Below are 26,166 nucleotides of genomic sequence, written 5' to 3' on the forward strand. Positions count from 1 at the left end.
GTATATAATGCATGAGCCGTGATAACGTATTGTCTTGAGATTATGGAAGTGTGATGAATTATGCATAAGTGACAAATTGAGTATGTGTTAAAATTGTGAGATCACACACGTGTATTAAGATGTTGTATACATTGAGTTGTGAGTTATGAACCATAAAATTATACGACTGCAAGATCCTTTAAGAGCGGCGAGTTAATGTGCGACGAGTATTGTGATGGGATCCACTGTGGAAACCCGACGAGTTTAATCACTTTGAGGCACGACGAGTTAAAATTATTTTGAGAATAATTGAGGAGTCATGTGTTTTGTACAATTCATAGATAAAACCTGCATGCTAAAATATTTTTCGGATTGAACCTGAATCAAGAGGGAAAGACCTTGACGAACTCTTCGGAGTGTAGGCCTTGGGAGTAAATACACTCAATTTGAATGTTCCTTGAAGCCTATGCTGATCCCATATGATTGGAGTATGTTCGTAAAACAAAGTGACCCTGACTGATCTCCTTATGATTTTTCTTAGTGAGAGTGACTTGATTTACCAGTATGTGGTCTGTCTTGTCATGTACTCATGGTACCACATTGCATATAAGATTGAGTCTTAGTATATTTTCATTGACGTGGTGCCACATTGCATATAAGATTGAGTCTTAGTATATTTGTTGCATAACGCTTGTATATTGATCGATATTGATTGGTTAAGTGATATTGTGTTTTGATCATTGAGTACGTGAATGATGTGAAAATGTGTGAGACATGTAATGTTGAGATGTGATGTTACACAATAAGTGATGGAATGACATGAGTTGTGTTAAAGTAAGTTGTATTTCATTTATATGATATATGTATCTATGTCATCTCGTTTCTCTCTATTAGTTAGGAATGTGATAACTCATTCCTTGTATACTGTTTGTGTTTGGATCTTGTGATAGTTTTGAACTTTGTATTCGTGGGAGCAGATGATTAGGTAGATGGCTACGAAACCTCATGCTAGAGGACGCTGAAACACAATGCTCTGATAAGATGTGACATTGGAATATGAGGTTCTCTATTAATTACATGAAATTCTGGACATGTAATTTTTATCATTTTGTTTCACATGTTGAGTCTTTATTTATTCTTTAAAATTTTGGATGATCTTGTTTTGAGCTGGAGATATTTTTAATAAGTTTTATTTGATAACAATAAAATAAATGTGACCTTTTTACTTACGTGAATTTATTTAAGTGATTTGAATAAAATTGATTTAATTAAATTTTAATTTTTTATATTTATTTTTCTTATATATATATATTTCAGAGTAAAAGATGTCATATAAACTAATAAACATTTATTATTGTTATTATTATCCGTTTATAAATAGTAAACAATAGTACTAGTAATTTACCATAACTTATATCTAATCATTTTAATGTATTATAGTCACCATCCTCGAAAACTACATGAGCCAAATGCCTAATTAGTAATACTACGATACTAGTCAAAATAATATCTCAATTACTAGTTATTTAGAAGTATCGTGGAAGAAATATGTTACATAATTCTACCGACCGCCGAAGAAAAGGTCTGAATTTTACTATCATGTTAATAAATTATTATCGCGACTTTAGAAATGTGTTTGAATCATAGGTTAAAGTAAACTACTTTGTTGTCTTTTTGAAAACTTGGACACACTCTTGTCAGAACCCTTACGTTTTTCCTTTCCCTGCTCGCATTAAACTATTAATGGTGGTATCACACAGCTAATAGGCGATGGACTTTACCACTCGCTCTCTGTGTGGGTTATTTGGTTGCATTTTTTTTATGTGCTCCATACCTAATCAATCAATTAATTAACTTTCCGCACAAATTTACCAGAGACAAATTAAGGATCTTTCTTTCTCTACCCCCCAAAAAAATTAAGGATCTTTCTAACCAACGACTAATTCTAAACCAAATTCCCGTGATAGGAGTTTGAGTTTTAAAAGTGAATTTTCACACGAACTTTAAAAAAATACTAGATGGATAAAAATATCTAGAGCTATTTCTGACCATATAACTAAGATTTTTATTAATTAAGATTTTTTTAGACTACAAATATCTTTTATTAGAAATCAAATAAGATTATTATGAATGGTAAATTTTTTTCTTAAAATATATACAAAACTTGAATTCGAGATATCTGATTAAGCTGCCAATTAATTCATAGGTTTGATTTATTGAAGTAAAAAAACATAACAATAAAATAAGAGCTATTTTGACTTTAAAAAAATAATTATTTTTAGTTTAACTTTAATTTTATGATAGAGTCAAGTGTATCTCAAGTTAGTTCATCTGGATATTAAAAAATTTGTTTAATATTTGATTTTTTAAAAATCAAATAAATCTACAATGAATTTTATTTCCATATGTTATTAATATAAAATTTCTTATATTAATAACTAGTTAAAAATCATGTTATGTATCATTTTTAAAAGAGTAAATTACACTTGTAATTTTTTTAAACTGTATATAATACTACTTTTTATTCATTTATTAATCTCCTTAATATTTCAAAATATTATACTAACTCATTTTAATGTTTGAAAATATTTCATTCACATCCCTTAAATATTACATTGGCACTTCTATAAGAAAAATTATTGTAAACAATGAGAGTATTAGTGTAATTAGGAAAAATATCAAGAAATGTTAATGTAATTTATTTTTTTAAATAATTATCATAAAATTAAATTAATATATCTTAAGCGATTATTTTGGTTATATTTGATAAGATATTTCAATTAATTTTTATATTTTTCTACTATGAAAAATTTATTTAACTGTTTGATAAATAAATTTTTTTAGTAACTTCAAATTTGTTTGAAACGTTACTTTAAGTAATGTTTAAGAAAATATTAACTTTTAACTTTTAATATTTTCTTTTATTTTTATCTTCAATATATTTATCTAATTTTCTAATTATAATTTTTAAATAAATAATAATTTTATTTTATTTTTTTCATTTTACATTTTTCAGTTATTTTAAGAATTAATTTTATCGAACATTTATAATTTAATAATTTATTTTTTTAACTTTCAGTTTTCAAACTTTCTAATTTCCGGCTAGCTTCCAAACTAGTTTTTCCAAACAAGCTAGCTTTTGTCATTGTAATTTTTACACGTATAACCATTTTTCTCTTTAAATTATTTAATGATATTAAAAAAACATTTAAAGGCTAATTTCCACGATCATTTGTTTTAACATTTATTCTTTAATGAAATCTTTATAAAAATCAAGTCAAATCCTTTAAGCGCTTGTTTGATCATCATAAAGTCATGACAATCAAATCTTAAAAGTTTAAGTTGAATTACAAAGTTACAACAGAAAAAGGGACCTACTTGGCATTTCAACTTGCATTTGTTGCACAATCTTTGACGCTTTCCTCACGTTCGTCCAACTTTGCATTAATATAAACCAAACAAGTAAGCGAATCCGCTCATTAAGTTTTATTTATTTTACGTTAGGTTTTAATAATTTTTTTTATAAGATTAAAAAAATATTTATTTAAAGACCAATTACAATAACTACTAGAAATATAAAAACAATTTAATACTTTACAGTACTTCTTCAAATATAGATTTTTTAAACTACTACCACCAAAACTATAACATATTAAGCCGCCAGCTAGCAATCAAATGTTATTAAAAACAGGGGAAGGAGAGAACAAAACAGAAGTTACAAGCCAGGTTGCACTATTCAAATCACACTCTTATTTTATTATACTCTGCATGTTTTCTGGCTGCATTTGCATTGGCAGTAAATAAATAAATAAAAGAACTGATTATTGCTGACGCTTTTACTGGCAAATACGTACGTATGATTGATGAATCTGACATGCTGTTTCTAATGTGTGATTTTCGTTTTTAATATTATGTATTTGTTTTCTCAATTATTAATCTTTATCTAAAAAATTAACTTATTATCTAATGAGATCTCCATTTTTTATCTCTTTTTTTATACACTCTGTATAATCCAATACTCTTGTCTCGCGTTTATAATACACATTTCTCAAAACAGTATATATTATATAAGTTATTAAGATAAATTACATTTTTAATATTTATTAAAATACTAGAATATAATTAAAAATTTATTTAATTATTTAGGTAAAATACTAATAATGAGAATGTTGTTAAAACTAATTGATACTTTTTATTTTAGAAAATATTAAATATTTAGAAATAAAATTTTATCATCCATGGCAATGACAATTTTATCCAACCTTAATTTCAAAAAAATAAATAAATACCACAAGCCTGTTAAAAAAATAATAAAAAAGAAGGTTCTTCAGCGAGTGAATTCGTGAATCCATAAAAAAAAAAAAATAGTATTTAAAAAAGGGAGGAAGACAAGTCCCTTAAATGCGTTTCACGGCTCCAAGAACCTTGAGTTAGCTGTAAAGTAAAAAAGCCAACCAAAGTCAGATCCAGTCTGAAACCATCTTCTACCGCGCTTATACAAACGCAAATTCTCTGCTTTCTCCACCTTCATTCATTCATTGCCATACCCAACGCACTTCTTCTTCTTCCTTTTGCAACTTGATCTCCTTTCACGTGCCACTGACACTTAGACAGATAGACTCATGGTCAAATGAAGAGTACTTTGCCCAGTTGTCTTTGTTGACTTTTTCCACAGTTGCTTCTCTCTTCTTTTCTCTCCCACAACCACAAACTAACCGCATCAACCCTTCCGTTTCACAATTAAGAAATTCCTCCATTTTCAATAATGGTCTCATAGTGCCTAGCAGTTAGATTTCTGAGTTGTTGTATTTTTTTCTTTTTTTTTTGCCTTTTTTTCTTCAGATGAATTCTGTTTCTTCCATGTGCGTTTGATCTACATTTGTGAACATGGAAATACATTGGCCTTTCTTCCATATTACGGGTACCCTTTTCCTTTTGTGCAAAGTTTGTTTAGCCGGAATTCAATATTCTGGAAGTGTCTCACCCGGAATAATAAATGGTTCTCAAATGAATTGGATTGACAGAGATGGCAAGTTCCTTGTCTCAAAAGAGGGACAATTTGCCTTTGCCTTTGTCGCCACTGCAAATGACTCCACCAAGTTTCTTCTTGCAATCGTCCACGTGGCCACTGAAAGGGTAATTTGGACCGCCAATAGAGCAGTTCCTGTTGCTAACTCAGACAATTTTGTGTTTGATGAAAAGGGCAACGCTTTCTTAGAGAAAGATGGAACCTTGGTTTGGTCCACAAACACAAGTAACAAAGGGGTTTCTTCAATGGAATTGCTTGACACAGGGAACTTGGTTTTGCTTGGGAGTGATAATAGTACAGTGATTTGGCAGAGTTTCAACCATCCAACAGATACTTTGTTGCCAACTCAGGAGTTCACTGAGGGAATGAAACTCATCAGTGATCCTAGCACGAACAACCTGACCCATTTTCTTGAGATCAAGTCTGGTAATGTTGTTCTCACCGCAGGTTTTCGAACCTTGCAGCCTTATTGGACTATGCAGAAGGACAACCGCAAAGTCATTAATAAGGACGGTGATGCGGTGGCTTCAGCAAACATTAGTGGAAACTCATGGAGGTTCTATGGCAAAAGCAAATCACTGTTGTGGCAATTCATTTTCTCTACAGACCAAGGCACAAATGCGACTTGGATTGCTGTTTTGGGGAGTGATGGCTTCATTACTTTCTCAAACCTCAACGGTGGAGAGTCAAATGCTGCTTCTCAAAGAATACCCCAAGATTCTTGTGCTACACCGGAACCTTGTGATGCATACACCATATGCACAGGTAACCAAAGGTGTAGTTGCCCTTCTGTTATTCCTAGTTGCAAACCTGGTTTTGACTCTCCTTGTGGTGGTGACTCAGAAAAGTCCATTCAGTTGGTTAAAGCTGATGATGGACTCGATTACTTTGCGCTTCAATTCCTTCAACCTTTTTCGATAACCGATTTGGCTGGTTGCCAATCTTCTTGCCGTGGAAATTGTTCATGCCTTGCTTTGTTCTTCCACATAAGTTCAGGGGACTGTTTCCTTTTGAACAGTGTAGGAAGCTTTCAGAAACCTGATTCTGATTCTGGTTATGTTTCTTACATCAAGGTCTCGACGGTTGGAGGTGCTGGCACGGGTTCTGGGGGCAGTGGAGGTGGCAATAAGCACACCATAGTTGTTGTGGTCATTGTCATAATAACCTTGCTTGTCATTTGTGGTCTGGTCTTTGGGGGAGTTAGATACCACAGAAGAAAGCAAAGGTTGCCCGAGTCTCCTAGAGATGGTTCAGAAGAGGACAATTTCTTGGAGAATTTAACTGGTATGCCAATCCGTTACAGCTACAAGGACCTTGAAACTGCCACTAATAACTTCTCTGTCAAGCTTGGGCAAGGGGGTTTTGGGTCAGTGTATAAAGGAGCTCTACCAGATGGGACTCAATTAGCAGTGAAGAAGTTGGAAGGTATTGGACAAGGGAAGAAAGAATTCAGGGCCGAAGTTAGCATCATTGGAAGCATTCATCATCTTCATTTGGTTAGGCTTAGGGGATTCTGTGCTGATGGAACTCATAGGCTCCTTGCTTATGAGTACTTGTCTAATGGCTCCTTGGATAAATGGATATTCAAGAAAAACAAAGGTGAGTTTCTGTTGGATTGGGATACTAGGTTCAATATAGCTCTGGGAACAGCAAAAGGACTTGCTTACCTTCATGAAGATTGCGACTCTAAGATTGTTCATTGTGACATCAAGCCGGAAAACGTGCTTCTGGATGACCACTTCATGGCCAAGGTTTCGGATTTCGGACTGGCTAAGCTCATGAACCGAGAACAAAGCCATGTTTTCACAACACTGAGGGGCACCAGGGGCTATCTTGCACCGGAGTGGATAACAAACTATGCTATATCAGAGAAAAGTGATGTCTATAGCTATGGCATGGTGCTACTAGAGATCATTGGGGGAAGGAAAAACTATGATCCTAGAGAGAGTTCAGAGAAATCCCATTTCCCAACTTATGCATTTAAGATGATGGAAGAAGGGAAGCTGAGAGATATTTTTGACTCGGAGTTGGAAATTGATGAGAATGATGATAGGTTTCAATGTGCTATCAAAGTTGCATTGTGGTGCATTCAGGAAGACATGTCAATGAGGCCATCTATGACCAGGGTTGTCCAAATGTTGGAGGGTATTTGTATTGTTCCTAAGCCACCAACTAGTTCTTCCTTGGGTTCTCGCCTTTATGCCACTATGTTCAAATCCTCCAGTGAAGAAGGGGCCACCTCTTCTGCTCCCTCAGACTGTAACAGTGATGCTTATCTCTCCGCGGTTCGCCTTTCAGGACCTAGATAACGATACCTGTCTCTTTTGTGTGTTGTATTGTTGAGTAAATTAGTATGTAATACAGCAGAGCTACTCTGGATTGTGTGGGGTTTTCATTCTTCCCCCCGCTCTTGTACATTTTGTTCAAGTTCCTCAAATTTTGTAATATAAATAGCTATTCATAACCATCCTGCATTTCTTTCTTTCTCTTTTATTTCCTATACATTATTAACCTACAAAAGCTAATATAGTTGATAGGTTTTCTCTTTTCAGAAGAGATTCATTTCCAATCATCAGTAGGATAACCTTATTCCTAAAAAAGAAAAGTTGCACTTTCTTTTTACAGTTGTACTATGACATGAGAATTCCAAATTTTTATTAATCAAAAGATGCTGTCTGGGTCAAGAGTGATGATATTGATGACTTATCAGTGATAGGCTCAAATGGAATTTTTTTTTATGACTTTTAGGTTAGAAATTGTACCCTCCTATATCATGACATGTTTTGGCCTTCTATTCAAGCCATTTCGTTATCAGGTAATGTGTAGCCTCCAGATTTATGTCACCGTCCACCTTTTATTCAAACCACTTTGCACACAAGGCACTTGTGGCTCACGGCTAGCCTTCTTCTACTCAAGTCACTTTGCGTACAAGACACTTCCCTTCAAGAAGTGTATTGTAAAAATAGAACAATATGTCAATTTTTTTTTGGAAGTTTGAATGAACAGGAAGTAGAAAAAAAAAGTAAATAATGTGGACCAACTATATCCATTCACAAAAGCAAATACATACTATGTTTTATTAAAAAAAGTACACTTGCAGCCTATTTCCCATTTAAAATATCATTTTGTCATTCTAATCTTGGAAAATTTGTATTTTTCAAAAACAAATTATAATATAATATATTTAAAGCTTTATGCAGATTTGCTGTCTATCTATCTGTATAAATAAAAGCAATGGCATGAATAAAAGAAGGTTGCAAGTTAAGTTTATGATTTATAAAAGAAAATAAAATGATTTGTGAATATAAAAATATGATGATAGAAAACTATTTTATTTAATTTTAAAAATGTTTATATATAAAAATAAAAGATTATTTTTAAAAAAAAAAATTGTATCTATCAATAATCAAGTATAATTTGAAATTTCTTATATTAAAATAACGAAATTAGTGGGAGGGCTAATACGTATAGAATAAAAATATTCAGAATCACAACCATATATTATATACCTAGTAGTAGTACTATTACATTCATTCATGTCTTGAATACATACATACATACATTGTGGTGATTGAAGGCCAGGTACAAAGGAATATCTTCTCATTAAAGAAGAGGTGAGGAAGGTCTTGTCAAAGGGAAAGGCTGCTGGCGTGCTTCGATTGGTTTTCCTCGATGCCGGAACCTTTGACATCGATGACAGTACAGGTATAATACTTTTATCTCATCTGAGGGACTCCAAGTTTCTGTTTTTTTTCAATTTTCACAGTCCTTCTGCCTTTCTAGCAAAAGCCAATGGAATTTGGCTCTCTTGTAAAATGAAAGTAAATCAATTGTTTGAAATGGTTTGACATCATCACGGTTGAAAATCAGTAAAGGCATGCTCTGTCTCACTATTTTCTCGTTTCCCTTCTGTCACCTCTCTTTCTAGTACTATTTGAAGATCATTAAGACAAATATCTTACATTTTAACTGCCAGCTAATATCTCAGTGGACGTATCACATATTTTTTAGGTTCTGCAACAAGCAAAGACTCAGATAGATGTTATCCAACCAAATATTCTTCTATCTGGTAACTGCTGCTAATGGTAAGCGATAATTTGGTCCAGACCAACAAATTTTTGCTTATCTTTATTAGTATCTTGGGCGGACATGAATATTGCTGTGGCTGGAGCTGAAGCAGTTGAAGTATGTGGAGGTCCACCTATCCAAGTTTCACCGGGTAGATTAGATACATTGTAAGATGCTTGGTTTCTGGTTGACATGTTCTCGAGTTAGTACGTATGACGTGACAAGAAACTGGTTTTTCTTAACAGGATGACAAACAAGCAGTTATATGTTAGTTTTGGTGCATTAGGTTCTGTGAAAATGTTTTTTAACCAATTACTGAATTTTGTCCAATCTGTTGTTTAATGAATGATCAACCATTTTGCAGAGAAAAAAAAAAATCCTCCATGGGAACTTAACTCATTGGTTTTCGCATAACACATGAAATCTGGTTTTGTCTTCAGTCAGATGCTATTTGCATTCATTTTAATGATAGGGTGCATGATCCAGAAGGGAGACTTCCTGAGGAATCTCTCAATGCTTCTGGTTTGAAGAAATGTTTCCAGAGCAAAGGCTTTTTGTGAGTATGAGAACAACACCTATTTTATAGTTTAGACTAGTGCAGCTATACATCATCTAGAAGCTGTCTGATTGTCCATAACTTAACATGAGAATCTTAACATTACAGAAGCAAGAAATATTGTGATAAAGTCCCGATTCTAAACCAGACTAACAAGGCAAGAAATATTGTGATTTACTGACCAAAAAATCACTGGTAATAAGCTTATTAGTTATTGTTTAAAATTTTCAACGTATTTTACTTGAATTAGTTTTGCTTATGCATCCTTATCATTTGGAGCTTTTCTTTTATAGAACACAAGAACTTGTGGCTTTGTCTGGAGCCCACACTATTGGAAGTAAAGGTTTTGGAAGCTCAATTTCTTTTGAAAATTCATATTATAAGGTTCTTTTGGAGAAGCCCTGGACGTCTTCAGGTAAGTTAACAGCTTATTTCATCTAAACATCGTTTTTATATTTTTTGTAAACTTGCTGCCAATCATTGTTTTCTGAAGCAGTTCTCTTAGAACAAAAACAACAAGGAAATGAATACCAAAAAAAAAAAAAAAGGAAATGCAGGAGTTGAATGCATGTCACTATGTTAAGCTTAGCCACTAGATTATCACATAATTTATGTCCAGTCTGCTCTGGATCTTAATGTTCCAATCAAGTTTTTCAGTTTCTTTGCCATCAGTTGTGCCTTCCAATAAACTACTATAAATGACATTAATATCTGGTATAGCGGCTCAAGTGGGTTAATGCATAGGCTTAGGGCCAAATCAACAACTCTACTCTGGTTGCATGCTCATTTTTCTGGATAGACCCAACATAATTATTGGTTTGTTTTTGTCTTTCTTTTTTTAATAATTTGTATAATTCTCATCTGCCGGTTCTCTTTTATGCAGGTGGTATGTCGAGTATGATTGGCCTTCCTTCAGATCACGCTCTTGTTGAGGATGATGAATGCTTAAGGTTCTTTATCTCTTTCTCTTATGCTACTCTTGATATGAAATTGGCCCCCACTTTTTTTATTTATTGGCTAAGCTAGCACTAAAATTTTAGTACAAAAGTGGTAAATCCTTTAAATAATTTGAAGTTATCTGAACAGATAAAACAATTAAAATACGAAGCATATCGTTTTCTTATTTTTCAGAATTCTATAAAATAACAGGTAACGCAAATAATCCATCAATTGGAAACAAGTAACAACTGCATATCGATTGGTAATGAATAAGTTATGTTCGTTAGATTTGTCTGACACTATCATTTGTGATTCAACGTGTCTTGCCATAGTAAACCATGTCCTTGTTTCTGGAGTACTAGCTTACACTTTACACACAATAGTGAAACATCAATTTTTAAACATTTAGGTCATGATCCTGAGCCTAACGCGTGCTCCTGTTCAAATGCTTGTATTATAGTTGTTTGTTGGTCTGAGGACTCATTTTGATTCTTTTTGTCCATGTAAGCAAACAATGACGTGCTGAAAAGAATATTGTCTTTTTAAGTAAACTTGAGTCAGTATTGTCTATCAAAAACTCCCATCAATCATGTACTTTAGGAGGGGAAAAATTTAACAAAACTTTTTAGCTGGACCATTGTATTATATCTTATTGATGTCTAAAAATTCAATTGCATGTTACATATCCCGGTGCACCGCATGTGCATGTTTCTGCTAATTATATGTTCCTTGGTGTGCATAACTTAAGAGAGTTCCATTGATTGAACAGATGGATTAAAAAATACGCAGACAGTGAGAATCTGTTCTTTGAAGATTTCAAAAATGCGTATGTCAAGCTGGTGAATTCTGGTGTGGGTGGAATAGCTTATAAATTCAGGAGTTGAATGTTCCAACTTCCACTGAAGGGGCAACTTGCATTTTTATTGACTTTCTAACAGTGTTTATGCACAGTTGCCATGAAGTTTTGGGTGTTTTATTAAAATGTTTGAACATCAAGATCTACTACCCCTTAAAAAATCAACCTACGAAGTATGTGCATTCAGGGCCAATAAACTCCATGCGAAAGTCGTTTAAATTTGAAGTGTGAAGGCTTGAGTGACACATGGAACAATTTTTGTATGAGCAAAGTTCTTTTAAGTTTTAAACACAACCGAACGCATTTGTATTATTTATTTATAAAGAATTCCTTTCATAACTCATGGCCATGTTCAATTACAAAAGGAATATTATTGACTAGGGATTATCACTTAAGAAACATATAAAAATTGTTTTTGTCTTTTTATAAGATCTTTTTTTAATTTTTAGATGCATTAATTTTTTTTCCATATATACTTACTTAATTATCCTCTCTCTAAATATTAATGAAAAATAATTAAATGGATAGAGAGATAAAAAAAAGATAATTTCATAATGTTAGTATAAATAATTGACAATTTTAATGTGATTAATTAAATTAACTATTTTTTCTTAAGGTGAATTATTTGAAATGGTTTTATAACTAGAAACGGAGGAATTAATACTAATTATGAATAATTTTCTGTTAGGGATCTGTTAATTAAGTAAAGGTATATAATTACAAAAATGCCAAGTATTTTGTTACCTAGTCCTTGAACCACTTATCCCTTACCAATTTTTATATTTTAAATTAAGATCATGTGCTTACTAGAACTTTAAGATAAGTTCAGTTACGAATTTAATAAAAAGCACTTGATGATATTTTGGACTTAATTATAAGCTTTTTAAAAAATAAGGACCTAATTCTAAGATAGTTTAAGAACTTGCAGATTCATTTAACTAAATAAAAGAATACCATGCAAATTTAATTGTAGTTAAACTTGAGTGATATTTAGTTGATACGGGGCTGCCTTCGGCCCGTAGTATTTGTGTGTGGTTTTTGAACGTAGCCCCACTCGGTATATTTTTTTTTTTTAAAAGGAAAACAATTACCCAGCTTTTTTTTTTTTGGTGGAATAACAATTACCCAATTCAATGACATGTTGAACATAACGTATCATGTAGTTGTCTCTAAAAAAAAATTACCATGTAGTCAGTTACAAAATTAAAACATTAATTATGTGAATAAATTAATTTAATTGATTAAATATAAAATATATTAATGAAAATAAAAAAATTGACATTAGTCTAACACACAATAATCTAATTGCTCATCTAAATAAAAAAGGTATTTGTTTTACCTAATATTATCCATTAATTGGTTCAACGTGTCCTTTTTAACTTAATTGTCTTTTCATTTTAATTAAATATAGACACTTTTAACTGTATTTGAATGAAAATAATAAAAATGATGGAATAAATAATCATTAATTTATATTAACAATTTCTTTAAATATAATATTGTCACTTTCACTCATGGTTTCCAGATATGATTTGAAACCATAAGAAGGTGAATTCGAGAGAGACATCAAGTGAATGAATAGTACCAATCAATAAATGAGGTATTCTAAAATACTTTTTTTAAAAAAAAATAAAAAACAAATTTAAACCGTTAATGATTATTTTAATTTTAAACTTTCTCTTTTGTCTCTCAGCTCTCTTCATTCAAGATTTTATTCCTCTTTCAAATTTGTGCACAACTTAATAGCTCAAAGTTTAGATCTAAAAACCAACATTGCCATTCAAATTTGTGAAGGACCTTGTGCTCTTGCTATTTGAGACTATTCTTCTCACTTATTATGGCTTTAGCCTTGACCTTTGGAAACAGGATCAATAGGATGTTGATGCTAACATGCCTCCATTGGAGGAGGTCGATGCTAACGGCAACAAGAAGGAAATAGGTTGATTAAACTTGATGTGTTGCTTTTTTTTTTATTAGTAGCTTCTATTGACAGTGCAGGGAAATTTGGAGCATTACGCTAAATATCTCAGCCAATCACTCGTCATGTTCGGATTTCCAGCTTCACTCGATCTCTTCCCAAATGACCCTATGAGAATTGAATTGAATTTTGTGTTTGCATATGTTATGTGAATGATGTTGTTTTGGAAAATGTTGTAGGTGAAGACTGAAGCATGAATTGTAATGTTTCTTTCTTTCCAAAAATCGCGAATACATATGACTTGTAAACTCTCTCAATTTTTTGAACCAAAAACTAAGATTGTGTTCAGGTTTTGCTCGTTAAGATATGCACTTTAAAAGCCTTCAACTGATTTTAAGAGTTGTTGCTTCAGTTGTGTAAAATAAAATTGAAAAAAAAGTCAAGGTTCATAAAAGCATCTTCTTGAACTTCATTTGCACCTTTTTTATGTTTATTTAGTTTCCCTCTTTCTTGTATTTGTGTTTGGATTTCGTTTAAATGCAAATATCTGAATGTTCTTGTGGGTGGTTGCAATGTTATTTTGGGTTGTGGATGTTCTGGATTCTAGGGGGTTAAAACATTTTTTTTAATTTAAAAATATTACAGTGACAGTTAAAAAAATTGTCACTATTTTGTTAATTATAGTACCAAGCTATTTACAAAAATATATTTTACGTAGTGATAATATGTTTATATTATTAATGGTGTTAAATCTACATTGACAACAGGAAAATTGTTTTGAACCATTTTAAAAACATAAAAAAATAAAATTTTTAAAAGATATATGATTAAAGTGAAAACAAAAACAAATTAACGCTGATCTAATATGCAACAATCTAATTCATCTAAATAAAAAGATATTTGCTTGATAATATTATCCATTAATTAGTTCAATCAGTCCTGTTTAATTTAATTGTCTAACCATTTTAATTAAATATATATCTTTAACTATATTTGAATGAAAATAAAAATAAATTTTGAAAATAGTAGTAGAATAAATAAACATTTATTTATGTTAAGAATGTTTTCAAATACAATACTGTCACTTTTGTAACATCCCATTTTTTTAAGCTAATTTAAAAAAATAATTTTTATTTATAAATAAATAGAGTTTTAGAAAAATGACGAGATTCTATAAATAAATAAATAAGGAGATGTAATTATTAATTAAAATAATGATTTGAGAGAAAATAAAAAGGGTATTTTATTTATTTGTTTGATAGAGAATAAAATAGAGTTTATTTTTTATAAAATAATAAATATATAAAGTAAACCTAGCTATAAATAGTGTTAGGTTAGTTTTCACGTTGTCTCTTCTTTCCCTCATTTCCGTTTTTTCCTTTCTCCTCTCAAAACCCTTTATTTTTTCCTGTAGGCCACCAAACTTGTCTCAGAAAAACGACGATCTCGGACTCATTCACCGTTGGATCGTCGTGAAATTTGAGCACCACGTTCGCAACCCAATTCTGAGCATTATCACCGTTGGTAATTTCGATATTATGTCTGAACTGAGAGAAATACCCTTCACATTGTAGCCTTTTTCTTTCCCGTAGAAACCCAGAGCTGTCTTGGTAAAACTACGATCCCGGTTTCATTAACCGTTGGATTGTTGTGAAATTTGGATATGTTGTTCGAAATTCAATTGCGCACGCTTTGACCGTTGGGATTTGCAAGATGATGGTCGTGGAGAGAGAAAAAGGAATCGCATGAAGATAGTCCAAATGGAGGCTTCAATTCCTTCTACGTTTCTTTGACGTTTGGGAACTCTATCGGAGCAGTCGGAGGAGAAACTGGAGGAATCTTAGGGAACTGCTAGAGATGCTGCTATCGCTATCGGAAGACACGTGAGTCCGCTTAGAGGTAAGGGATGAGTTATTCAGTTGGGAATTAGTGAGAACATGTGTAGGGATCCTTAGAGAATTAAATTGGGATTTTATTTTGGGATGTTTGTTAAATTGCAATTTTTCCTTTATGATTATAAATAAAATATTGATGTCCTAATGAAAATTGCTTGATAAATTGTGTTCTTGATATTTGTATATTTCGACCTATGATTTTGATATAATTGTGTAATATTATTTGAGGGGTTTTAGTCCTCATGTTGTGATAGTCTTTTATATAAATTGTTATATTGAGGATATGAAATGATGATTCAAATTGTGAGTATGTGATGAATTGTAGAATAACATGTTGCTTTGAGATTATAATATTGTTATTGAAATTGAGTATAAGTGTAAAGTTGAACATGTGTTAATTTGTGAGATACGTGTAAACATGTGATAGTGGATTGTGACAATATGAGATGTGAAATTGTGAATGAGTTCTAGTTGTGGATAAGTGTGCAGTTAACACTTGATGTGAAATCACTTGTGTTGTAAGCTATGAATTGTACAATAACCCGACCAGCGTTATCTTGAGAAAAGCGTTGATGCGCAGTGTTAAAGAGAAAATGTAGGTTTCCTATTTAGGAACCAGTGTTAAATCGTAGCGCAATTGTGTTGAACGTGTTTAAAACACGAGTGTAAGGTCGTGGGTATTGTATAATTCATGAGCAGTGTCTGCATGCAAAAATTATGTTAGGGGTTGAACCTGAATCAGGAGGGAGAGACCCTGACGGACTCTTCGGAGTGTAGGCCTTGGGGGTCACCGGGTTTGAGTGCTTTTTTAAGCCTATGTTGATCCCATATGGTTGAAACATTCTCGCAAAACATCGTGACCCTGACTGGTCTCCCTATGATCTTACTTAGTGAGAGTGACCTGACAAACCCATGGTGTGGTATGTCTTGTTATGTACTCCTAAGCGCCCCAAGGTGATTTTTCATTGACATGGTACCACATTGCATATAGGATTGAGTCTTAGCATAACTGTTGCATATGCTTGCTAATTGATGTGTTATTATATCTTGATCGAAGTGTGAGATTCTTGTGTAATGTGATTGATGATTGAAAAGTGAATTTTGAATGACGAAGTGGTGAAGTTACGCGAGCTATGTTTAAGCAAGTGATATCTCATTTATATAATATGTATATTTAATTGTCTTGTTTCTCTATTAGCTAGGAATGTGATAACTCACCCCTGTTTGTTGTTGTGTTTGGATCCTGTGATGATCTTAAACTTGTGTTTGGGGGAGCAGATGAATAGGTGGATGACTATGAAGAACCTCATGCTAGAAGACACGGGAACACAATCCTATGATAGGATGTGACATTATGATATAGGTTCTATATTAATTGTATGAAGTTTAGACGACTTTGTTTGAGTCGAGAATACTTTATTATTTATTTGGACAAGTTTGAATATGATGTAGAAGAAAATGAATGTGAGCCTTTTTCCCCTTTGAAAGACTTGTAAAAAAAATGTTTTAAAAATACTTTTAATTAATATTTGAATTTTATTTTTCCTTATTAGTATATATGTGAGGGATACAGGGTGTCACAACTTTCACCCATGACTTTGTGATTTATAAACATAATCTAAAACCATCAGAGCGTAGGTTTGAGAGTGGTAACGATCATTCAGTCAGTAATTAAACAAGAGATTTTACACCTAGTTTGAAAAATGAGGAGGGAGTGAGAAATATAAAGATTTCGCCCAAAGGTTTTTTTATTATTTAATTTGTAAATAATTTCATTCATAACTCATGGTCTATCTCCAACTACAACAATATTATTAATTAGGTATTATTACTTAAAAACATATAGAAATATATAATATTAATGATGACCAAGTGTCAATGAGGGTTCTGTTAATTAAGTAAAGGTATATAATTGCAAAATTTCAAATATTTTGGGACCAAGTCCTTGATTCTCTGTTCCCTCACCATTTTTAATTAAGATCATGCACTTACTGAAACTTTGACATAAGTTCAATTAGGAATCTAACAAAAAACATTTTACGATATTTTGGACCTAAAGTTTTTTTTTTAAAGCAGGACCTGTTGTTTAATTGTGTTGGGTTTTCTTTTCAATCATATATTTTTTACTACATTTGATTGAAAAAAAAAATATAATGAAAATATTGAAGGAATAAATAATCATTGATCTACATTAGCTTTTTTTTTTTTTTTTCTCTTTCAAACGCAATATATTCACTTCCCTAGCCTGCAGCTTTGTGGTTTGCAAATATCATCATCTAAAACCATTAGAGGTGAGTTTGATGAGGCATCTAGCATCTAATCTATGAGTGGTACCAAGAGAGGTATTCTAAAATACCTTTTTAGAAGGAGAAAGAAAATTTGTCCCATCACCTTTTATTATTTATTTTGTATATAATTGCTTTTATAATAATTTATGATGCTTCTCCAATTACAGCAAATATTAATGATTAAAAATTTTCACTTAAAAAACATATAAAAAATATTAACGATGAAACAAGTTTTTGTTAATTAAGTAGAGGTACGCAATTATAAAATTTCAAATGTTTCGGGACCTAACAACTTTTACATTTTCAATTAAGATGACCTATTTAACGAAATCTTGACATAAGTTTAAATACGAATCCGATAAAAAATATTTTCTCAATAATTTGGACCTAATTATAAACTTCTAAAAACCATTATCTACATTGTTTAATTAATAATGTTTCACACAAATAATAATACTTACATATCTTAATAAAGGAATTAAAAGTTTAAATCTTGACGGGTCCATATATATATACACATACAAAGGGTGTATTTATGATTTTCGATAAAAAAATAAGTTACTAAAACAATTTCATATTAATATCATAAAAAAAGGTTGTTTGAGGTTTTTTTAATCAAAGAATCATTTATTGTAAAAAATAATTAAGGTTTTTATATGTTAAAAAAAGATTTTTATGTGTTTGTTGCAAAATTTCAAAATAATCAGACACTAAAAAAATATATATATTACATGCAACTAGACACAATCCTATTTAAATTGAATATGATCACGTGTGAGATGATAAAAATTTATCTTTTAATTATTTAATACAACTATATATATAAAAGACTTAAATTTAAAATTAATAATTAAATTAGAATAATTCTGCCACTAATTGATTTACATGCTAGATGTAAATCACTTATTTTTTTAAATTTTTTATTCTAAAAGAAACTGACCCTAAACGCTGTTGATTTGATGTATAAACGCTCTTGATTAGCACTTAGCTAATAATACGTGTTTTGGTGATAAGCTTATAACTTGATGTAACCGTAAAATGTGAGTACTGCAGAGAAAGCGACTTGACCTGACCTGGAAATTGAAATTCAGCATTTGGATTTGAAATGAAACCGTTGTCTCCAATACCACACTTCACACTCTCTCAAGTCTCAACCTTCTCTCTGTTTTCCTATTATTATTTATATTTTATTTCATTTTTAAGAATAAAAAATAATAGATAAAGCATCAGCATCAGCAACATCTTCTACCACAGTTTGAATCTTTCGGATCTTGTTGGTCGGACTCGGATCCCCCATTCCTCAGATCTCTGAACCCACGATGCCATTCGGCTCTTGACAGTGACACCTCAGGTGACAATTTCTGGGAACTCGTCAAAATCTCTTTTTTCTTTCTCTCCCCGTGTCAAGTCTTGGGCTTCAGTTAAGATGGTAGTGAAGTAGTTGTTGTTGTTGGTCTTGATTTGTTTTCTGCTGCAAAATGGAGTTTTCTTAATTGTTCCTCATTGGGTGGCACTCTTTTGGGATGAAAGTTTTGTTCTTGGAAATGGTAGTGCTGTGGAGAATGCCAATCTTGCTTGTTTCACTATCCCCTGATTTGATTTGCTCAGTTCCACTCTTCCTATTTTGATGATGTTAGTTCATAGCTAAGTATTTTTTTTTTTTCAATTTGGTTGCTTAGACGTTAGACCTAAGAAGTGCTTTATAAGCAAGTCAATTTGGTCCCTCTTTCTAATTTGTCTTCATGCACTTGGCCACCAAGTGGAGATTAGATGCATTTTTTTATCTACCTAGAGTGTTCCACATTATTCCCTAATGTCCATGACTTTGATGTGCCCTGTTTATAATCTTTATTGTATATTGCATTTCATCTTGTGTTATGTTGCTTTCACCATTTTGACTGGTATGTAAACTCATGACACCACCTGACTGGTATGCTGTTTTTACATATCACTCCCATCTTTCTTTCTTCAAGTGGGTAAGTTGCCTTGCCGTTAGATACAAAGGCTGGAAAATTTTGTTTTCAGAAACATTGGAAACAATCCCTTTTGGTTCTTTGGATAGTAAAGAAAATTATGAGGATTTTCTAGATATTTTTTTAAATCATTCTGGCTAACAAGGCTAAAGATGAAATTTTCAAATAAACAACATATGAAGGGTAAAACTTGTTCTGTAAGATTACAAATTTTTGTTTCACTCGTGTTAGATTATCTAAGTTGCTGATCATTGGTTCCATGTAAATTGTAGCTTAGCTTGATGATGGATCCAAGCAACCTTTTGCCAGCTGATGGACTTGAAGAAGTCCACCAAAATGGTGTTCATGACGAACTGTCTAATTCTGGAAAGGATGATATTGCCTCCAATGTAGACCCTGGTGTTACCAAAATTATAGAAACTGCCGCTACAAATGGAAATTTTGAAAATTTCATCCAGTATGATAGCACTGCAACTGATTACTCGTCCAAGGAAGGATCAAACGATAACATAGATGTTAACAATGTCACCATTTCCAAGGTGAGAGGTTTATTTTCCTTGAATTGGTTTAATTAATTTATTAATATTATTCAAATCGAGTATCTCATCTCATGTATTTTCTCAATTCTAGGAAGAGGAAGCAAAAATCATAGATCGGACAGGGCAATTAAAAGTAGGCAAAGGTCCTGCCAAGAATAAGAATGCAAAGCCACCAAGCCCCAGAGGCAGTCATGTAAGTTCAGTTAAAAAGAACAAAGATGGAAAAGATGAAGAGGTAGCATCTGCTGTTTCAAATGGTACTTTTGCTTTAGACTCTCACCCAAGACAGCCAATTAAAAACAGATCATTGAGTGACAAGCAGGCTCGATTGTCCAAGGTTAAATTTGTTGTTATCTTTGTTTGCTTATGAAATTTGACATAGGTGGTCAGGCATTCAAATAGCTGTGCTCCCTTTGTTTCTTTTTTTCTTTTTGTTTTGAGTAGCAAAAATTTAAGTTTTGGCATTCCCTGATTGTTTTTACATTTTACACTTTCAGCACCCTGGAAAGTCTAATGCAGCAACTTCTGAAGAATCAATGTATGTTATGCTTAGCATTTGTGTTTGAATGTTTCATCGTAAATTAGTTGAAGAAACAATAGGGTATAAAGAATCCTCATCTTAATTATTTGACTCGTGGGCTGTAATTTATTTATTGGATACAGGGAGAAGTCTAGACCACGATTATTGAAGAAAGAGCCCCTTGATAATCTTCAAGGAGAAACAGAATCTTCTTCGTATCCTTTTTTTTTCCTGGTTGAGCATTGTTTCTTGTGGTGAGAGGCAATGGGGATCTAATATGGATTTATTTATATTTATATTATAAGTTTGTTACTGAGAGTGGCACAGTGTATTTATGGTTTATCCTTAATCCACTTGTAAGTCCTACCGCAGAAGATGCCAAACCTCGCAGGGTGGGAGCACTTCCAAAATATGGATTCAGTTTCAAGTGTGATGAGCGAGCTGAGAGAAGAAAAGAGGTAAATAATTATTACTTGCTTCTGCCTTTTGTGTTACATGAGGGTTTCTTTTGGATAAACTCAGTTTTAAAAAAATGTTATTTTGGTGGCCAGTTCTACACTAAGCTTGAGGAAAAGATTCATGCTAAGGAAGTGGAGGAGAGTAACCTGCAAGCAAAAACCAAGGTGATAATATTTGATATGTAGGATGAAATGTAAATTGCAGATATTGCCATTTAATCACACCAACCTTTCACCTTTTTTATAGGAGACCCAAGAAGCTGAGATTAAGATGCTTCGAAAAAGTCTAGGATTTAAAGCAACTCCAATGCCAAGCTTCTACCAGGAGCCTCCTCCTCCTAGGGTGGAGTTAAAAAAGGTAAGTTTCTATATGTTTGTGTGTGTGTACCTGTCTGTGTGATTGCATGCAAGCTCTCTATGTGTACTCTGCCTAATTATTATCTTATTTTTTTAAATTCATATGTAATGCATTTTCTGTTACTATGTTGAGGGATGCACACATGCACAGATGTGTACACATTGACTCACCCACATATTTATGTGGTTTCAAATAATCAGAGCATACAACAATCTTTTATCCTTCTGAACTAATTTGGAAAGAGCAATCACTGATGATTGAAGCTCTTTTCTCACGGTTTCCACTTCATTCCATCAATAGTCTGAGGAAACTGAGTAGAAATTCTAGGGCTTTAGACTAAATCTATATCTGACATTCAGTCTAATATAACCCATCAATTCTCATTTTGCTAGCCTTCTGAATTGCAAAATTATTTTATTTAGGAAATTCTAATATTTCTTCTCAATATATAATATATGACTAATTCATTTAATGCATCTTAGTAGATAAATTATCTCAAATAGGATTTAAATAATTGTAATTTTGAGAAGTTTCTTTCAGCAGTAGCAGCGATTATAGTGCCTTAACATATCCTTATAGGAAAGTCCTAATATAAACCTATCCTTATAGGAAAGTCCTAACATATACCTCCGATGCCTTTTCTCATTTTTACCTTCCAAGTCATTTTCATCTTGCTTTTTTGATAAAATTGCAATGCATATTCTTTTTTCTACTGGATTAAAAAAGCACTCAAGGCTGAGCCCTAATATAAACCTATCCTTATAGGAAAGTCCTTTGTCTCACCTCCAAGGAGTTCTAACACTAGTAATTACCCCATCATACATGTCTTGTGTAGCCTTAACATAAGTCAAGAAACGGACACTTTTCTTGGCATTCCATCATATGTTTTTTCCTATCAATAAAAACCATATCTAAGTCTTTTCTTTGTTTGTTTTGATACATTTTTATCAAGTCTCAGAAAAGATAAATGACTTGTTGTATACCTTCCTAACATGAAACCAAATTGATTCTCCAAAATCGTATCTTTTCTCTTAAATTATCGCTCAATCACCTTTTCCTATAATTTGATGGTGCGACTCATAAGTTTTATTCCTCCATACCATAGTTTACACAACTCTGAATATCTCCCTTGTTTTTAAATATATGAACCAAATTGCCCCTCTTCTGAATTTTGCTCATCTGGCATTTTCTTAAATTTCAAAATCTCATTAAATAGATAGTTATGTTGATGATAAATTAATTTTAAAATAACAAAAGAAAACTGAATGCAAAATCAGCTTTAATAAAATTTATTACTCAATAACTTAAATTAATAATTAGCAAAACTTATTAAAGGTATAAATTTTTCTTGTGGCCATAGGTGACATGGGAGCATTATTAGGCTATTTGTCTTGGCTCATTTGCCTATGGCCGTGCACGGTCCTGGGTTCTGTCTATGTCTTGTGTGTTCTTATAAATACCTGTAATTAAGAATGATTGATTATTGTATAAAAAAAATGCACAGACATTTGTAGCTATTAATTACTCTCCCAAGTCAAAGTGTGGTCTTTTATGCAACCAAAAAGTTTAGGTGTGCTGGATATAAGAATGAAAGGAAATATCTATCATGTAGATGTAGATTGAGCAAGTAATTGTGACATGGGTAATAAAACTTGTATTTTCTAAATTTGTTAGATCAACATATCAGGGAGGTGAAATAAAAGATAAACATATTATATTAATACATCGATGCTCATTTATTATGATTTCAATTTCAACTGATGAATCTGATGGTTTATTCTATAAAATTAGGGACTAATTGGAATGCTGATTTTATTTGCAGTTATTTGCTTTCATTGATCTCCATGTTGAAACCTTAGATGTGGTTTGTGATTTGGTGACTTACACATATCTTATGGATTCTAAAAATTAGGTGGATTTGCTAATTTTCCAAAGTAAGCCCACTGGATTTTCGAGTCCTATTTCATTGCAAAAATATTATAATTCTTAATTTGTTCTAGACAGCTCTTCGCGTATCAATGGATAGGTGCTTGATCAGGTTCATCTGAACTACTTTTATTTAGACTTTCACAACCTTTTTAAACACGATTCTTTATATGCATGTGCTTCTAGATTTCTCTAAAGTGATGCTAAGACCCAGTTTTTTCTATTCTTTTACTTTCACTGTTGAAATTAAGTCTTGTTTGCTTTGCTATTTGAACATTCATTTGAGCTCACAGTTTTGATCTTCTTCTCTCCCTCTCTCTGACATGTGATGTGACTGCTGATGTTTTTCATCCTATTTTGAGTTTGCAAGTTTGGTCTTTGTCATTTGGAAATTTAATTTCTTGAGCTTTTGGACTTACTAATGTAGATGCCAACTACAAGAGCTAAATCTCCCAAGCTTGGTCGCAAGAAGAGTTCAACGAATTCAGAGCCAGAAGGAAACCTTAGCAACAATGCTCGACAAGGTCGTTTAAGTCTGGATGAGAAAGTGTCTCAGACTAACCCCACTAAAGGAATTAGTCCTGTTCATCAAAAGAAGCCACAACGAAAGTCTCTTCCTCCGCAACTGACTTCTGAAAAGACCAGGTCATCCAATTCTGCGTCTGTGAGGACCTCATCTAAGGCAGTGAATGGTGGTAAAAACTCCTTATCAAGTGTAACAACTGAAGTTACCACCTTATCCAATCCAAGAGAGGAAGAGAAAGTTGAAATAGCTGCAGCCACTGAAGAGAACAATGTCTTATTGAATGAGACAAGTAAAGCTCTTCCTCTGAATATAGAGCCAGATGAAACAGAATCTCCTGTGAATGGTGATTTAGTCATTCAAGAGAAACCACAGCTCAACATGGCGCAAGAACCCATAGCAGCGGAGCACTAAGCAAACAGCAGGAACAGAACCAAATATTAACTATCAGATCAATTGATCGTCTCATGAATGTTATAGAAGCATATGACTGAGAGATTATTTAACAATGAAAGGCTTGCAGAATTTCTGTGGTTTGCGATGTCATTTTGTCTTAAGCAGCATTGCTTCCTGTGTTTGCTCCTAAAGCTTGCTGGTTTTGTCCTTATGATTCTCTCCTCCTTGCAGCAATGTATGTAACTATTTTCCAGGTTGTTCTAGTTGATGTTTATTTTAACGTGTAACATTTGTCTGTTTAGTTAATATGTTGGCGAAAATTTTGAGAAAAGTTTGCCATTGGTGGCTCAATCACATTTTGGAACAAGCCGTGTTGTGGACACTCTTCATGAACCATATGATTGTGTTAGCTTTGCTTTGTGTTATTATGCATCGATTTTCAGCTCTGGATTTTACCTTGTAACCGCATATGCATGTGCAAGTTCAGGCATAGGCAACTCAAGCAAATAAGTACTTTTACTTTTATTACATGTTGTTAGAGTTCATTACGCAGATTTTTATTTTTTTATTTTTTTTGCTGAATTGAAAAAAGTTACTGAGATAATATTATCAAGTCAACAACTCTAAAAAAAAATATTATCTCACTATTTTATAACATTTAGATACTATTTAAAGTAACATTTGAGCTTATAATTTTATATATTTTTTATCCTTAATAAAATTTTTCATTTTTTATCTCTATTAATATAATAATATTTATTTTAATTGTTAAGCAATTTATACTATTTGCTTTTAATAAGTATTTTATCCATAAACAAAAATAATTAGAGCTAAAAATAAATTAAAAATCTTAAATTTTGAATGCCTAAAAATATTTTTTACTAATAAAAAAATTGTGTAAAAAAACAAAAATATATCTTTTATTTCATTTTACTTTTTTTTAAAGTATAAACTAGTTCAACAATTAACTTTATAAATACTTCTAAATTTTCCTACAACATCTTCCTCTCTCCCCATCATAAAGAAAACAAAACAATTATTCTCTCGGTTCCTAACTATAAGGTATTTTTAAAAAATTTATTTTTTCTTTTTAGATGTATTAATTATTATTTTTCCTATATATTTTTATTTTTATTTTTTCTCAGAACATTAATGAAAAATAAATAAACAGATAAAGATAAAAAATAATAATTTTAAAATAATTGATAAATTTAATATAATTAATTAAATTCAATATTTTTTTAAGGGACCTAAATTCGTCAAATACAATCCTATGATTTACTTTTCCCCGTCACCACCGAGCATTTTGGGGGACAAAATTGCTTCAAACAAAAGCAGATACAAGTGGTCTTGGAAACTCTGCATTTCACAAATTGGATTGAATTATACAATCTTATAAAATTAAAAGAGCTTCTAGTCATTGGCGTTTATAGTTCAAGAATAAAACTACTTTTCACATAAAGAATCGCGTTCTACGAAGTTGATTGACTCACCATTCCATCAGTGGCTAGGACTGAAACCAAGTATATGTCCTACGGTGGGAGGATTCTTAAATACTCTGAAAATAATTCTAGCAGCAATTGGGATTTAACTTAAATAACATTATATGTATTTATCCTGACTATAAGTTTTAGAAAAACAAAGATACTATTCCTAGAGTGCATAATAAATTTTATAGGACAGGCTTATATATGTCAAAAATGTTATAAAACTAAATTTGTTCATATATTTTTTACTTATTAGCTTAAATATTTTTAACCAACAGTATTGACATGAGAAATCTCTTAAACATGTGGTATTTAAGTTTAATTTTAAAATAAATTTCGCTAATTCTTATCTTGGTTAAGGAATTAATAAACAAATACATAAATATTGATAACACTAAATATTGGAGTAATTATATTTGCATACTCACACTTCCTCTTATCCTTTGACCATATTTTTC

The 26,166-nt window shown here is 31.9% G+C and overlaps 3 protein-coding genes across 9 annotated transcripts; all 3 read left to right on the forward strand.

The window, feature by feature from the left end:
- The first annotated feature begins 4,382 nt into the window (after nucleotides 1-4,382).
- LOC114408960 (G-type lectin S-receptor-like serine/threonine-protein kinase SD2-5) lies at nucleotides 4,383-7,494 on the forward strand. The gene has a single exon (XM_028372197.1). It carries the CDS (start codon nucleotides 4,867-4,869, stop codon nucleotides 7,315-7,317), a length of 2,451 nt encoding a protein of 816 aa, XP_028227998.1. The 5' UTR covers nucleotides 4,383-4,866; the 3' UTR covers nucleotides 7,318-7,494.
- Nucleotides 7,495-8,560: 1,066 nt separating this feature from the next.
- On the forward strand, nucleotides 8,561-11,766 carry LOC114408961 (putative L-ascorbate peroxidase 6). Of its 2 annotated transcripts, none has more exons than XR_003665961.1 (5): nucleotides 8,561-8,713; nucleotides 9,020-9,632; nucleotides 9,741-9,827; nucleotides 9,926-10,047; nucleotides 10,516-10,530. XR_003665961.1 is itself a non-coding variant. In XM_028372198.1 (5 exons), the coding sequence occupies exons 2-5, from the start codon at nucleotides 9,158-9,160 to the stop codon at nucleotides 11,453-11,455; spliced, it is 390 nt and encodes a 129-aa protein (XP_028227999.1). In that variant the 5' UTR covers nucleotides 8,561-8,713; nucleotides 9,020-9,157; the 3' UTR covers nucleotides 11,456-11,766. The 2 variants fall into 2 exon arrangements, 1 of the variants encoding a protein (XP_028227999.1); XM_028372198.1 differs by lacking the exon at nucleotides 9,741-9,827 and adding an exon at nucleotides 11,341-11,766 and having other exon boundaries at nucleotides 9,020-9,243; nucleotides 10,516-10,582.
- A 6,847-nt stretch (nucleotides 11,767-18,613) lies between these two features.
- Nucleotides 18,614-24,671, forward strand: LOC114408962 (protein WVD2-like 5). 6 transcript variants are annotated; one of them, XM_028372205.1, is made up of 10 exons: nucleotides 19,215-19,504; nucleotides 19,774-20,040; nucleotides 20,132-20,377; nucleotides 20,538-20,578; nucleotides 20,704-20,775; nucleotides 20,922-21,018; nucleotides 21,112-21,183; nucleotides 21,266-21,376; nucleotides 23,199-23,310; nucleotides 23,730-23,815. In XM_028372205.1, exons 1-9 carry the CDS (start codon nucleotides 19,442-19,444, stop codon nucleotides 23,286-23,288), a joined length of 1,059 nt encoding a protein of 352 aa, XP_028228006.1. In that variant the 5' UTR covers nucleotides 19,215-19,441; the 3' UTR covers nucleotides 23,289-23,310; nucleotides 23,730-23,815. The 6 variants fall into 6 exon arrangements, with proteins under 6 accessions (XP_028228005.1, XP_028228003.1, XP_028228002.1 ...); XM_028372204.1 differs by lacking the exons at nucleotides 19,215-19,504; nucleotides 23,199-23,310 and adding an exon at nucleotides 18,614-18,879 and having other exon boundaries at nucleotides 19,779-20,040; nucleotides 23,730-24,671; XM_028372202.1 differs by lacking the exons at nucleotides 19,215-19,504; nucleotides 23,199-23,310 and adding an exon at nucleotides 18,617-18,879 and having other exon boundaries at nucleotides 23,730-24,671.
- Nucleotides 24,672-26,166: the final 1,495 nt, after the last annotated feature.

Source organism: Glycine soja, chromosome 4, assembly GCF_004193775.1.
Source record: "Glycine soja cultivar W05 chromosome 4, ASM419377v2, whole genome shotgun sequence".
In the NCBI taxonomy this organism is placed as follows: domain Eukaryota; kingdom Viridiplantae; phylum Streptophyta; class Magnoliopsida; order Fabales; family Fabaceae; genus Glycine; species Glycine soja.